We start from the raw sequence: 13,816 nt of genomic DNA, 5'->3' as shown, positions 1-13,816 counted from the left end.
ACCTCCGTCAAAACACCAAATGAGGGAATGTCCTTTGTTAGAATGGTGTTCCATCCATCCCTCAGTCTACAATCTATGCCAAGGCATGCACACTGCAGTTATTCTGGTGGCTTGTGGTTACCAAGGCACTTCATTCATGTGTCACCCATCTGTATCTCTCTCTCTTACACACACACACACACACACACACACACACACACACACACACACACACACACACACACACACACACACACACACACACACACACACACACACACACACACACACACACACACACACACACACACACATAGGTTAAACGTGCTGTAGTTTACTGTACATTATAATCATCCCATTGCATGTAATTCCTGGCTCAAATGGGAACCGTGGGCTCATTCCCTGTAATTACACTGTACATAAATGACAGTTTCACTACTGACTTAGTCTCCCTGGACGCTCCCCAGAAATATGACTCCCAACATCGACTCCCTGACACAGACGGCCATGTGAGCACCCACCCCACCCCTCTGAGGAATATAGACCCCCTATTTATAGAGCTGGTGGTGGGGCCTGTAACCCTGGGCTCTGCATACACTTTCATTGCATCCCTGGCAACGTTCTACGCACATTCTGACACACAGGAAAGAGAGGGTGTGTTTCTGTGTGTGTGTGTGTGTGTGTGTGTGTGCGAGGAAGTGTGAGAGGTTGAGTGTGTGAGAGAGAACAAAGTTTGAGGACTTCGCATGAGAGTCTAGGGGCCTGCAGTGGAGGGATTACGAGGACCGAGCCAAGCATGACAGGCAGGACAACAAACTCTTCCACCTGTTCTGTGCTGAGGCCTGTCGTTTGAAGATTGTTACGCAGTTGGAGTCTATTTGTTGAGGACAACGTTCTGGCCAATAAGATCTTGCTTCGCTTTGGGGTTTTGCAGCAATACGTTTGATCTTCCACAAAGACAAAGAGCAAGGTGAAAAAAATACCTTTTAGGATACAGAAACACCTTTTTTGTTTTCTTTTTCTTTTTACATAGCGAACATAGCTTTACATTTTCATTATTGCATTAAGTTATGGAGTAGCTTACTTAATCATGATTATGTACTAGAACTAGAATTAGACTTTTAAATTACAAACTGATTGCTTGCTAATATAACAGCATTATATATTTTATTTTATTCGACTTACTCATTTGCTGTTACCTACTGTATGTTTTATGGTGCTGTGGCTCAATGTAACTTGAGATCTGCTGTGCACCCCAGTAATTACATAGCACAGTAGCACACGCAAGACGATTTCTAGAGACATTTGTAATTAAGCACAATTCTATTTATAAAAAGCAACCAGGCAAAGGGCGAGGTCTCCATCGAAGGAGAACAGGAGGCCACAAGGACACCCGCGCAGAGACGTGGAGTGGAGGCCTGAACTTCCACTGGCCAAAGTCCGTGGCATATAAGGGACAACGGACACCATGGACCCCCAAGGAGGACATTACCTCAACAAGGCAGCTGTGCTGTCACCATTAGGCGCAGCTCGCATGTGTCAACTTTTGCTGGGCTGCACCGTTATCGCCCTAGTGTCTCACAGTGCGGGATACAGCCACAGCTATGGGGACTTCTGCATGTTCGTGTGGTGTTTCTGCTTCATCGTAACGCTGGTGATATTCGCCGTGGACGTGACGCGACTCCATGGCTGCATGCCCATCTCCTGGGACAACTTCACCGTGGCCTTCGCCATGCTGTCCACGCTCATGTACGTCACGGCCTCCGTCGTGTACCCGGTCTACTTCCTCCAAGCAGAGTGTCCCCTGGACGATTGCGAGGTCAGGGACTACCGGATCGCCGTCACCGTCTGCTCCAGTGTTTGCTGTTTCCCCTACGGGGCGGAGGTGTTCCTGACGCGCGCCAAGTCGGGCACCGTGGTGGGCTACATGGCCACGGTGTCGGGCCTACTCAAGGTGGTTCAGGCCTTCGTGGCTTGCATCATCTTTGGCGCCCTGGCCAACAACAGTGAGTACACCAACTTCATCGCCACCCAGTACTGCGTGGTGGTCTACAGCCTGTGCTTCACCATCACTGTGGTGGTGGTGGCCGTGACCGTGTCGGGGAGGACCTCTGCCCTGCGTGTCCCGTTCGACCGCTTCGTGGTCATCTACACGTTCTTCGCCGTGCTCCTGTACCTCAGCACCGCGCTGATCTGGCCCATCTTCAGCTTTGACAAAAAGTATGGCAACACGGACCGCCCCGCGGACTGCCCACCGGAGCAGTGTACCTGGGACACCAAGGTGGTGGTGGCGGTCTTTAGCAATGTCAACTTGATTCTCTACTTCATTGACCTGGTCTATTCCCAGAGGATCCGCTTTATCTCCAGCCAAGCTGCTGTTTGACAAACTCTGCACTTTACCTCAGAGATACCCAGACGAACAGAAAAAAACTGAGGCCTCGCCGGAAAGGCTCTGTCCAGATTCCAGTCAGACCGAATGAATGGTTTCAGGAGAACTGGACCCAGGAGATAACCAGACCTGGGTATTTGTGGGAGAACTGGGCCCATGGGAAGGGGCATGGTTCATAGAAGTACTGTATCTTATGAGGTTACATTTGGTAAGAAGCTTTGAAAACAAATCTCATTTCCACAAATCTTACTATTTCAAAGAAGCAGGGGTTATATTTGGTGTTTCAAAATGTTTGAATTTTACAAGCACACACATCACCCCCCACCCCAACTATGGGCAAAGAAAGGTATTCCGCATGAACAATCGTATACAGGTTGTTACAGATATACATTTGAATAGGGCCCATTTCCTTCAGGCCTGTTCACACCCGGGCCCAGTTCACTTGCATCCATGTAAATGACTCAGCCATAATGTAGATTGATGATTCCATGGTGTGTGTTCTTTTTGTATTCATTATTTCTATTAGTATTAAACATCTGTCATATGCAGCCAAGCTAATAGTATTATTTGTGGTATTTGAGGCTTTTCCCCAGTATTGCAGTGGGCAGGAAATCCCTGCTAGGTGTGTTGTGCTGATGAGTTGATTCTAGCCACGTTGCCTTTAGAGGTAATGTTGGGTTTATCTCAATGAAATTCTCTCACTTTTTAATTCTCAAACGTCATCACTGGTCTCAAACATAAAGGGGAGAGAATTAAACACTGAATGGTTGAGAGAACGGTTGAATTGAAGAATATAGCAGCCGTATAAGTCTCCAGTATACACTGAAAATAGGAATAAGAATGTTTTTTGACCAACAACTGCTATGTATCCGAAATAATTTCTGCTATTTGACTTTGGCAGAATTAATTCTAATTCTTCCAACTGCCAACAAATTTCTTGAGGCAGTTACATCTACCCCATAGTATTTAAAAGTTCAATATGCTTTTGATTTTATCATTTTAATGTAATATTGATATGAAGATTAATCTGACACTTGCAGTATTGAGGATATAGTATTAAGAAGATTGTTTTTTTCCCCCTAAGCACATTGACAGTTAAATGGAATGTACAGTAATAAAACATACTTGTTCCATATTTCTGTTCTGCTCAATAAACAGAGCAGTGTGGTCTCTTGGTTTCCATGTGAATGGCTTTGAGTGAGAGAACAGGTATTGGACCTTGATAGAACCATTACGGTGAAAATAGAAGATCTACAAGCTCACAACATGCGTGCATTGTGAGCATGTAGATAGCTATTTTCGGCAAACATATTTGGTGAAGAGCAAAGAAATGTAGGGGGCATCTGGTCCAGTCAACTAAGTAGTAAGTACAGGGTTTACGTGATTTGCTGTTAACTATTTTAGCGAGAGTTTAACTATTTTTATAGAGTTATACGCACATAGAACAGTGGGTGTTGGGATAAGTGCATTGCACTTTTAGTGTGGGCTTTACTTGTTCGAGACAAGTAAAACCCACACACCAAGCCAACATTCAGACTTCCTTTATTGACACAATGTTTCAATCCATGGCAGAGATCTTTGTCAGGTCAATTTAAAACAATTGTTTAGTCTTTCAGTATAGACTGTATGTCACCTGATGTGATGTGTAGCCTCAGGGACCGCAGGCGGTTACCTGATGTGCGACCTGAACTCAGGTAAGAATAGACACAGGAAGAGCTTAATGCAATACTAGAGAGCATACATAGTAGTAGTAGTAGACAAAAACAATACATGTTTCTGTCTTAAGCTACTACAGTATAGAACGTGAAGAGTCTAAAAGGGGAGGACATTTAGATGGCCTATTGCCCCAGAGAGAAACGTACAACATACTGGGCTTACTGTATATATTTAATCTGGGTACCGAGGCTAATATTTCACATCTCCGAAAGGTTCCAATCAGGAAAACGAACGGAGACATTTCTAATTAACATTTACTATAGTTCAACGGTGTGTATTGTTCTCTATTGCTGTATTATTGTATTGATCACTTCCCAGTTCCCACACATATTTGTCTTACTTGAAAATTGAATCATGAGCCTTTACAGGTTGTACTTTTATTTTATTATTTATTCTCTTAATGATGTTTTTGAGTGAAGTACTTTGAATTACCTTGTTATTGAAATGTGCTATGCAAATAAACTTGCCTTTTATAATTTCCACTTATTTCCACACACTATTATTATTATTATTATTATTATTTATTTATTTTTTCTTTATTATCAGATTCTGTATTTGGTAATTCGGAATATATTCAATAAAATATAGGAAGATAGCAATTTCAAGGAAAGCACATCAACACGCCAACGGCCACGCCTCCACCTGCAAATATAGGAGTCGGTAAAATGCATAGTGGTTTGCGTGGCCGTAAGATACCATTTGCGGATAGTGATTTATTTGTATGTAGAATGGGTACATTTCAAACAAAAGCACAAGTCAATAGAAAGAACTTACTTGAGGACGAACCATGATAAAGCATTACACTTATTTACAACAGGGTCCACCATTTTCAATTCATCAGAACATTTAGAGACGTGCAGATATACACTTCTATTTAAAATAACAAGAAATCATCATATAAAGAAAGTAAAGTGGAAGGTTCTAAACCAACTATGCGGGTAAGGCATGGCATACGTTAGGGGCCATAGTCTTCATACTCCTGTAGGCCCTCAGAGGACAACAGTGAAAAGGCACTCAGCTCTGAACTTGGTAGAATCTGCACATGACTTGCTGATAACAAACTTATACACCCGGAAAAAACTGAATCCATTCTCTTCAAATCAAATAGTAATCTCAGCAAGGCCGACGGCTTCTCAGTTAAAGTGGGTGACAATATTATCACAAGAAAATGTGAAATTACCTATAGCTATATGTTCCATCCTGGAGGCAAATCTTTTCTGTGATAAAATGGCTACCAATGTAATCAAAAAGGTCAACCAAAGAACAAGATTCCTGTACAGGATCTCCTCACTGGTCAGCAAAAATACCTTGAAGACCCTAACAGGAGCCCTCATACAAGGTTTCTTATATGCATGCACCTCATGGCACCACAGCACCTTAAAACACCCAAAACCAACTGGTCAGGCTACTACTTGGCCGTACTCCCAAAACCCACCTCACCCCCACTCATTTTGATAGGCTAGAATGGCTAGGGAGTACAGCAACTTGTCCTGGTCTATAGGATTCGCTACAAGATACCCATGTTGTACCTGTCAAAATACTTCCTTAATGTCAACAAAGTCCACGATTGCAACACCAGAGGCAAACCACGTTAAACCCAGATTCGGCTCAAAGGTTAAATTAATTTCGCTCCTATGCCACTAAAATGTGGAACACCCTAGCAACAGCCATTAAGAAATGTGAATCCCTAGACTCCTTCAAAACAGCTCTCAAAGAGCACTTACGTGCCACTGCATTTCTAAACTGGACCCTGTAAAAAAGTTAAAGTACCCCCCTTATTTTGGGGGACACTAGCCCCTCCTATGCCCAGCTTTGTGTATTTGTGTGTACCAAATTTGTGATGCTTTGATTGGCTGAGAATGTGATGCAGAATGTCTATACTGTACATGTTTTCCCTTTTTTTCTATAACGGTGTATAAATGTTCTGAAAATGGAGGACCCTGATGTAAACAAGTTTATAGTGCTTTTTCTGGTTGTAGCAGACTTTGTATTGACCTGTACGTTCCTTGAACTGCATGTACCCATTCTACACACTGTTAATACAAATTTCAATCAATCAATCATTCATTCATGGCATATTGTGTGTAAAACCAAGTATAGTATGAGTATTATTCACAAGTGTAGTAGGCTATGAGCTACAGTCATTTTGTGTGGGCTGTCCATCTTCCACATTCTAGTAAGAATCGGTGATTGTGTGTGTGTGTGTGTGTGTGTGTGTGTGTGTGTGTGTGTGTGTGTGTGTGTGTGTGTGTGTGTGTGTGTGTGTGTGTGTGTGTGTGTGTGTGTGTGTGTGTGTGTGTGTGTGTGTGTGTGTGTGTGTGTGTGTGTGTGTGTGTGTGTGTGTAGAAAGTTCATTGTCCTCCCTCCACATATCGCTACAGTTGTAACTCTCTAACATCAGTAGATACTTGAGAACCAGTATGCAGCTTGCCTTTTGGAACAGACACCTGGAGCCATCTACTGCAGTGGCTTTAAACAGACAACATCACTTGAGGAAGCGTGTGTGTGTGTGTGTGTGTGTGTGTGTGTGTGTGTGTGTGTGTGTGTGTGTGTGTGTGTGTGTGTGTGTGTGTGTGTGTGTGTGTGTGTGTGTGTGTGTGTGTGCGTGTGTGTGTGTGTGTGTTTCATTTTATTAGTCTTTCTAGACAATTGTTCCAAAGTAACTATTTATTAGGAGATTGTGATACGTCATGCATACTTTGAAGATCACGTGAAATGCTCACGAGAGAGCATATTGCACTTCCAGGTTGGTTTTAGATGTTAGTTCAACACAAGATCGGGCAGGTGCATTGGGAGAAGCGGTGATGGATCCACCAGGTAGGTGTGATGGTTTGATATTAATCTGATTTAAACAGGACTTGGATTACATGAACAAGTTCATAGCACCAAATGTAATGTTGTTCTGTTTTACATACCAAGGATGTGATGAATAGCCGAATGTAAGCTATAACATTATTGAAACTTACTGGTTCAACTCAACTTAATTAAACTCAACTGTATTCAATTCAATTCAATTTTATTTAAGTGTCAAATCACAGGGAGAGGGGAATAGAAAGAAAGAAAATAGAAGAAAGATAGACAGGGAAAGAGAAAACTTAAACTTAACTGTATTGTGCTAATACAAGTGTAAAAACCTGTAGGTACAGCATAAAAAACTAAAGTTGATTGAAATTCTCATTCAACATTCAGGGTTAGCCAGTATCAGCCTATACACACATGTGAGCGAATTTGATTGATGGAAGATAAAAACTGCAGAGTTGGCTAATAAGCAGTGGTGGAAAAAGTACTCAAACTACTACTAATACTACTTAAGTAAAGGTATCAATAGTGTAATATAAAACTACTCCATTACAAGTAAAAGTCCGGAATTCAAAATGTACTTGAGTAAAAGTACAAAAGTGTAGACATCAAAATGTACTTAGAGTAGAACGATGGTCTTCTTTGTTTCTTTCTATGTGGGGTAAGGCAAACATTATTAAGATGAACTGTGCTCCAAGACTCAACTATCTGCTCCAGGCCCTCCCAGTTAAGATTCCATTCCATTATTTCAAACAATTTGACCAAATTTGTAATAAGTTCTTATGGAACGACAAACGTCCAAGAATGAGCTTTAAAAAACTGCAGAGGCCGGTGGATATACCCAATCTCTTGCTCTACCATTATGCGTTCACCATGAGGCATATGGTACAATGGACCCTTCCACCGGAAAGGGCCCCGCCGTGGTTTAGTCTTGAGAGCGCACTTTGTGCTCCTCTGACGCCTATTGAATGTCTCACACCTAAACTGGACTCAATTAGCAAATCACACCCGATTATGTCTCACATTCACTGGGTTTGGAGGAAAATAGCTTGTATGTTTAAGTTCAATCCCCTTCTCCATTGGTCAGCTGGCATCTGGCAAAAACTTTGTATAGGTAAAAAGCCCTTCCTCTGGGACCCATGGTATCAACGGGGTGTAAAGATTTTGGGAGATCTATACCAAGAAAACAATTTGAAATCATTTGAAGAATTAAGAACAGAATTTGGCCTACCACACAATCACTTCTGGCAGTACTTACAACTGAGACACCTATTGGTAAAAACCTTTGGTTCTCTCACATCACCCCCCCCCCCCCCCCCCCCCCCCCCCCCCCCCTAAAATTGACACAGTGGAAATTATTTAAAAAATATTTGGACTGGGTCATGAGGCTTCTACATACTATGCCATGTTCCTAGATGCCTCTGACCAGTGTAAATTCACATCCAAGTTACCATGGGAAAGGGATTTAGGACTTATCAGATGATTGGGTTAGAATTCTTAGGAATGGAAGGAAAATGTCAAGAGAACTACGTACAAGGTTGATTCAATTCAAAATTATAAATAGAATATATTGGACACCATCAAGATTGTTTAGGGTCGGCTTGACTGATGGTCCTGAATGCTGGAGGTGTCAGGATAGAGACGGTAGACTTTTACACATGCTTTGGGGCTGTCCCAAAATTCAGGAATATTGGACTGCTATACATGAAAGACTGGAGAGAATAACAGGCATACACATTCCTTTTTCACCCAGTCTGTTCATTCTGGGGGATCCTGCCACATTGAGGCATGTTGCTCCTCCTTTAGCTGAATGGATACAAACGGCCATTATGTCAGGTAGGAGGCTGTTGGTCAAGGACTGGAAGGCTCCATCTGCACCTGCTCCATCCCTCTGGGTCCGGGATGCATCGATGGGACTATTGGCCGCTTACAAGCGACTGTCATACAAGCTGCTCAATAGGATGGACGACTATGACTTAAAATGGGGCTTTTACCATATGCACGTATCAGGACTCTGATTAGTTTCTGGCTCTGAGTGAGCTCTTTAGACTTTAGACAAATACACTGAAGGAATATGTCTGGAATTGGGGCTGGGGTGGACTGCGGGATATTTCTGTGCATCTTTGTTATATTGTTTTGTTTTGTTTTGTTATGTGTTTGTTATGCATCTCTTTGGTTGTGTTTTGTCTATGTCTGTCAATGTTTCATATACAAAAGAAAGTTCAAATCATAAAAAAAATAATGTACTTAGAGTACCCAAAGTAAATGTACTCATTATGCAGAATGTGCCATTCCAAGTTTCCAAGTCTATTTTCAAGTCAATGTGTCGCTGTCGCATCACGACGCACGCACGCACGCACGCACACACTTCGATCCTTGAGAAACTTCAGAATGGCTATTTTTTTCCTTCATACCACCTGTTACATTTGTGAGTGTGAACACTGACCACATGCTTTGTTTCCCCCCTCAATTGCTGCTGATGGAATATCATCAGAATTGTCTGCATGGACATTCACCGTAACTGCGTCTGCAGAGGTCATAACACCTGACCTCACGGCGTCTGCAGAGGTCATACCACCTGACCTAACTGCATCTGCAGAGGTCATACCACCTGACCGAACTGCATCTTCAGAGGTGGTGAGAACTTTTCTTTTTTTTTTTTTTTTACAGTTTTTTTTTTTTCCTGGTGTAATGAGCACAAATAGTGTGATTGTTAAAGAGCACTGAAACCATATTTTCCATATAATAATGATATCTTGGCATCTAATTATAAGATGGCATTGGCACCATATGGTGGGCTATGCACAGTTCAGAAACCTGCAATGACATCATCGATGGGGATTCCAAGCTAATAGAAACAGCCTTTCTCTTCCTAGCTGAAATAGAAGCAGTGTTCTTGCATTCATTATAAAAATACGAACATTTCAATCTTGCTTGAAATGACCAAACCTGCCTACCGATGATGGCACTGGCAAGTTTCTGAACTGTCCACTGCCCTCTGAGACAGAGAGCGAGTAGATATGGTGCATTTTCATAAGGAGCATTATTGAGGACCAATTTTACTTAGACTGGTTTGAAATTGTGTGACAAGGTCCTTTAATGCCTTATGTCAATTTGTTGTGTTTATCTCCAGTCAGTCAAAGGAGAGGGGATAAAACTTGGATGGTGTGTGCAACAATTAATCAAATTTTAAACCTATTTTCATATAACTGATGATTTAATTTGAATGGTTAGTAAATACATTTGCTAAGGCCATGTCAATAGTTTATATAGGCCCTACGCTATTATTGGGATGTTATTCTAAAGTTGCAATTATTCCTCATTTACCACTCAGGAATGACAAATAGACATAACTGTAGTTCCCTTTTCCACAGGGTGACTTACCCGTTTTCCTGTTTGCGTTATCTGTTCTCACTTACTTTGTTACTTTTGTTTTAACAATAAGGATGGCGATACTCAGCGAAAAACCTACACCAGTAAATTCCAGTACTATGTGACCATTGTTAACAACATTGTTGACTATGCAAAAGTCCTGCGGTTTCCCTATCTTGCCTTTAAGAATGGTGGGGGTGAGTACACTGTCTAAACTGCCATTGAACTATGCAAAACAACAATAACAACAACTGTTATACCGGTATATATATATATATTTATTTGCTCTCTTTTTTCTGCCCCAAACCCATTGCCCCCCACCATGCCCACCCTCCCTGTGACCAGGTGCCTTCTGCCTCGCCTATCTTGTGATGCTGGTGGTGTTAGGAATGCCTCTGTTCTTCATGACGAGTGCCATCGCACAGTTCTGCAGCCAAGGAGAGGTCAAGATATGGAATGCAGTGCCAATGTTCACAGGTTTAAGTGTACTCATGTTGTTAGCTTATGGCTAATTCATTTCTTCACATTCATATTCATTCTTATATCAGTTTTAAGCAGTAATTGTGCTATGGATTGTTCTGTCTTGACAGAATGGAGAAATATGCCTTGAATACCATGTGCATGCTAAATATACACTTATTAAGACTTTAAAACGTTTGTCTTCCCCAGGTGTTGGAGTAGCCAACGTGGTGATAAATGCAGTCGTGTCCATCTTTTATCCTGTGATGATCACCTACAGCCTGTTCTATTTGTTTTCTTCCTGGACATCTACTCTGCCATGGAGCGTGTGCTCCAATGCCACCTTCGGTTGGTAAACCTAGACGTTCTATTAAGGAAGCAGTTAACATATTATGCATAGTGTACCGTGTATTTTATTGTATGCATGCTGCAAAACCACAAAGTGCAGATCAGTTTTTTTGATGCTTCTAGTTCTTATTATCTGCAGAAATGTATGCAATATGAATATTTGGAAAATGATACATTAACTGTTCCTTTTTTCCCTGGAAAAGTGTTGAACATCAGCTGCAGTGAACAATTCTGGGAGTAAGTATTGTAACAATGACATACATGGACGATTAAATATGGATTAGGTTTAGGTTTAGGATTAGGAGTGCGACTCTTCTTGCATTTATTAGTCTGTAAAACAATACTGGGTTTAAGAAATACAGATACAGTACAAGCAAATAATATACGTTCAACATTCAAATGCACCTTATTAAATCCTGCGTTCTAAATTCTGATCCCATCTCTGTGCACAAAAAATAGCTACAATATACATACTTTTGCTAAACTAATTATCTGGATTTCACTGTTCACAAATTCAATCCCTTTGACCACCGTCTATCCCTCCTCCCTCCCTCCTCAGTCAGACACTGGGACGATCCAGTGGTCTTGATGATACGGGGCCAGTTATCTGGTACCTTGCCCTCATTCTGCTGTTGGTGTGGCTCCTCACCGCTGCCTTCATGATCAAAGGCGTCAATGCAACGGCCACAGTACTGTACACCTCTTGTCTCTCCCTGATGGCTTTCCTCTGCTACATTGTGTTGAAACACAAGGTCATATTTAGTTTGACACACATTTCAATGACCCCACAAATTGACTTCAGTCAATCTGGCCCCGGAAATGTTCTCACAATGTAAATTAAACAGAGATACATGTGAAATCAGACAAGGTCCACTAGGTCCAAGGTCCACAAGGTCAAACTCAGTTCCACAGTATACGAGTTTGAGTTGTATGAATACAAATGCAGACAATGATAGAACAGCAGATGCATTCACCTACTTTATTATCTGATTATCTTTAATTAACTTATTTTCCACACCACAGATGGTGGTAGTGTATTCACAGTGGTTTGGCTCAGTGATTACAGAGTGAGAGCTGGGTAGATGCAAATAATCCTGCACAATCGCAAAGTGTTTCAGTGGTTAGCCTACAGCCCTACACATACATAACCTGCAATAGAATTATGACTTGAAGTAGCCTAAAGTAGATAGATTGTGCATTACATTCACCCACCAATGCCGGAGGAAACCATGCAAGCAAACCTGCAATTTGGGGTTCAGAGTCTTGCTCAAGGACACTTCGACACTAACTTTGGGGGAGCCTGCGGGTTTGAACTGGGAACCTTGTGGTTGCCATCCGATCACTCTACCCCTGAGCCACTGCCACCATAAAAAGATTTTCTCGAAACTACCGTAACAATAATGTTTAAAAGAATAGATAATAATATATGGTATACTAGATCAATATTTTGTGCCAGTTTTTGCATGTTTCTCTTCTATCTGACCAGTGGGTGAGTTTGGAATCTCTAATCTAGGCTCTTGACTTTCTGAGAGAACATACAGTACTGTACACTACAGTTCATCTTCCTTCTATTCAGTGTGTATGTTTGTTCTTTTTCTCCCCCCAGGTGGGGACTATCACAGCCATAGGTCCTTTGGTAGTGCTGGTCATCCTGCTGTTCTATGGTTTAACACTAGAGGGTGCTGAAGATGGGATTGCATACTACATTGGCTCTGATTCCAATATGGCAAAACTTCAGGAACCAACCGTAAGATCGATCACCTTTACAATGGACACACACACGCACGCACGCACGCACGCACACACGCACGCACACACACACTCACACACACACACACACACACACACACACACACACACACACACACACACACACACACACACACACACACACACACACACACACACAATTGGACACGACATTGAATATTAATGGACATTATTATTATATTATTATTGGATATGAATGCAAAGTAAATACACCGGATTTAGCAAAAATGCTAGTTTACATCCGCAGTCCCCACACAAAACATAAAAACAAAACAGGCAGACAGTGTCTGCAACAAATTACACTAGGAAACAAAGCATAAAAACATGTATACAAGAGCAATACACAAATGTATAAAGTGGATCTATTATTTAGCTGTGTTTTTATGGGGCAATACAGACTACTATTGTTACTCATTCTATTGAAATTAAATAATTATTATGTGAATTGTTTAGTGATGTTTGTTTTGAATATAATGACAAGATTGACATGGCAAGACTTTTATTTTTAACTTTGTAGTTTGTGTTTATCTTCTTTTATTTTTCTTTCTTTTTAGCTTTTGTTCCATCCAGAAAATAGTGTTAAAAAATCCTGCTTTGTGATTGCTCTCTGCTGATGTACTGTATGTGATTGGGGTTTAGGTGTGGCTGGATGCAGCTACTCAGATCTGCTTTACTCTAGCTGATGTTGCAACCGCAACATCCTACAACAAGTTCCATAACAACATGTTTCTGGACACCATTTGTGTGTCCCTCATCATTGATTTAGGTAAGTACCCAGTAGAAAGAGCATGACATGTAGTGTTATGGGATTGCAAAGTAGGCTATAGTACAAATCCTACATCACTGGAAAACTGAGTAATCCAGACTTATGCAGAGCTAAAGATGACCAAACGTGGTACATATAGGGGATTTGGGTTGTTGTGTAACATAAGTTATACTGTATATTGACTGATGAAGCTATATTGACAGTAAGACGCCTGAGGG

At 41.5% G+C, this 13,816-nt stretch overlaps 1 protein-coding gene across 2 annotated transcripts in view; it reads left to right on the top strand.

Annotated features, from left to right (window-relative positions):
- Positions 1-653: 653 nt before the first annotated feature.
- Positions 654-13,816, top strand: part of myadml2 (myeloid associated differentiation marker like 2) — a 19,051-nt gene continuing 5,888 nt past the window's right edge. The window contains exons 1-2 of one of the 2 annotated variants that reach the window (XR_013791651.1): positions 654-949; positions 1,317-3,777. Coding sequence is in view for 1 of the 2 variants with exons in the window: in XM_079521715.1 (XP_079377841.1) it covers positions 1,448-2,362 (915 nt within the window). In the remaining variant the exon portion in view is untranslated. Of the gene's footprint in view, positions 950-1,316; positions 4,565-13,816 lie in introns of those variants that run through there. The other variant, XM_079521715.1, reaches the window with a different exon arrangement.

This window comes from Electrona antarctica (assembly GCF_951216825.1).
Source record: "Electrona antarctica genome assembly, chromosome: 14".
NCBI classification, from domain to species: Eukaryota; Metazoa; Chordata; class Actinopteri; order Myctophiformes; family Myctophidae; genus Electrona; species Electrona antarctica.
This window is presented reverse-complemented; position numbering and strand designations above follow the sequence as displayed.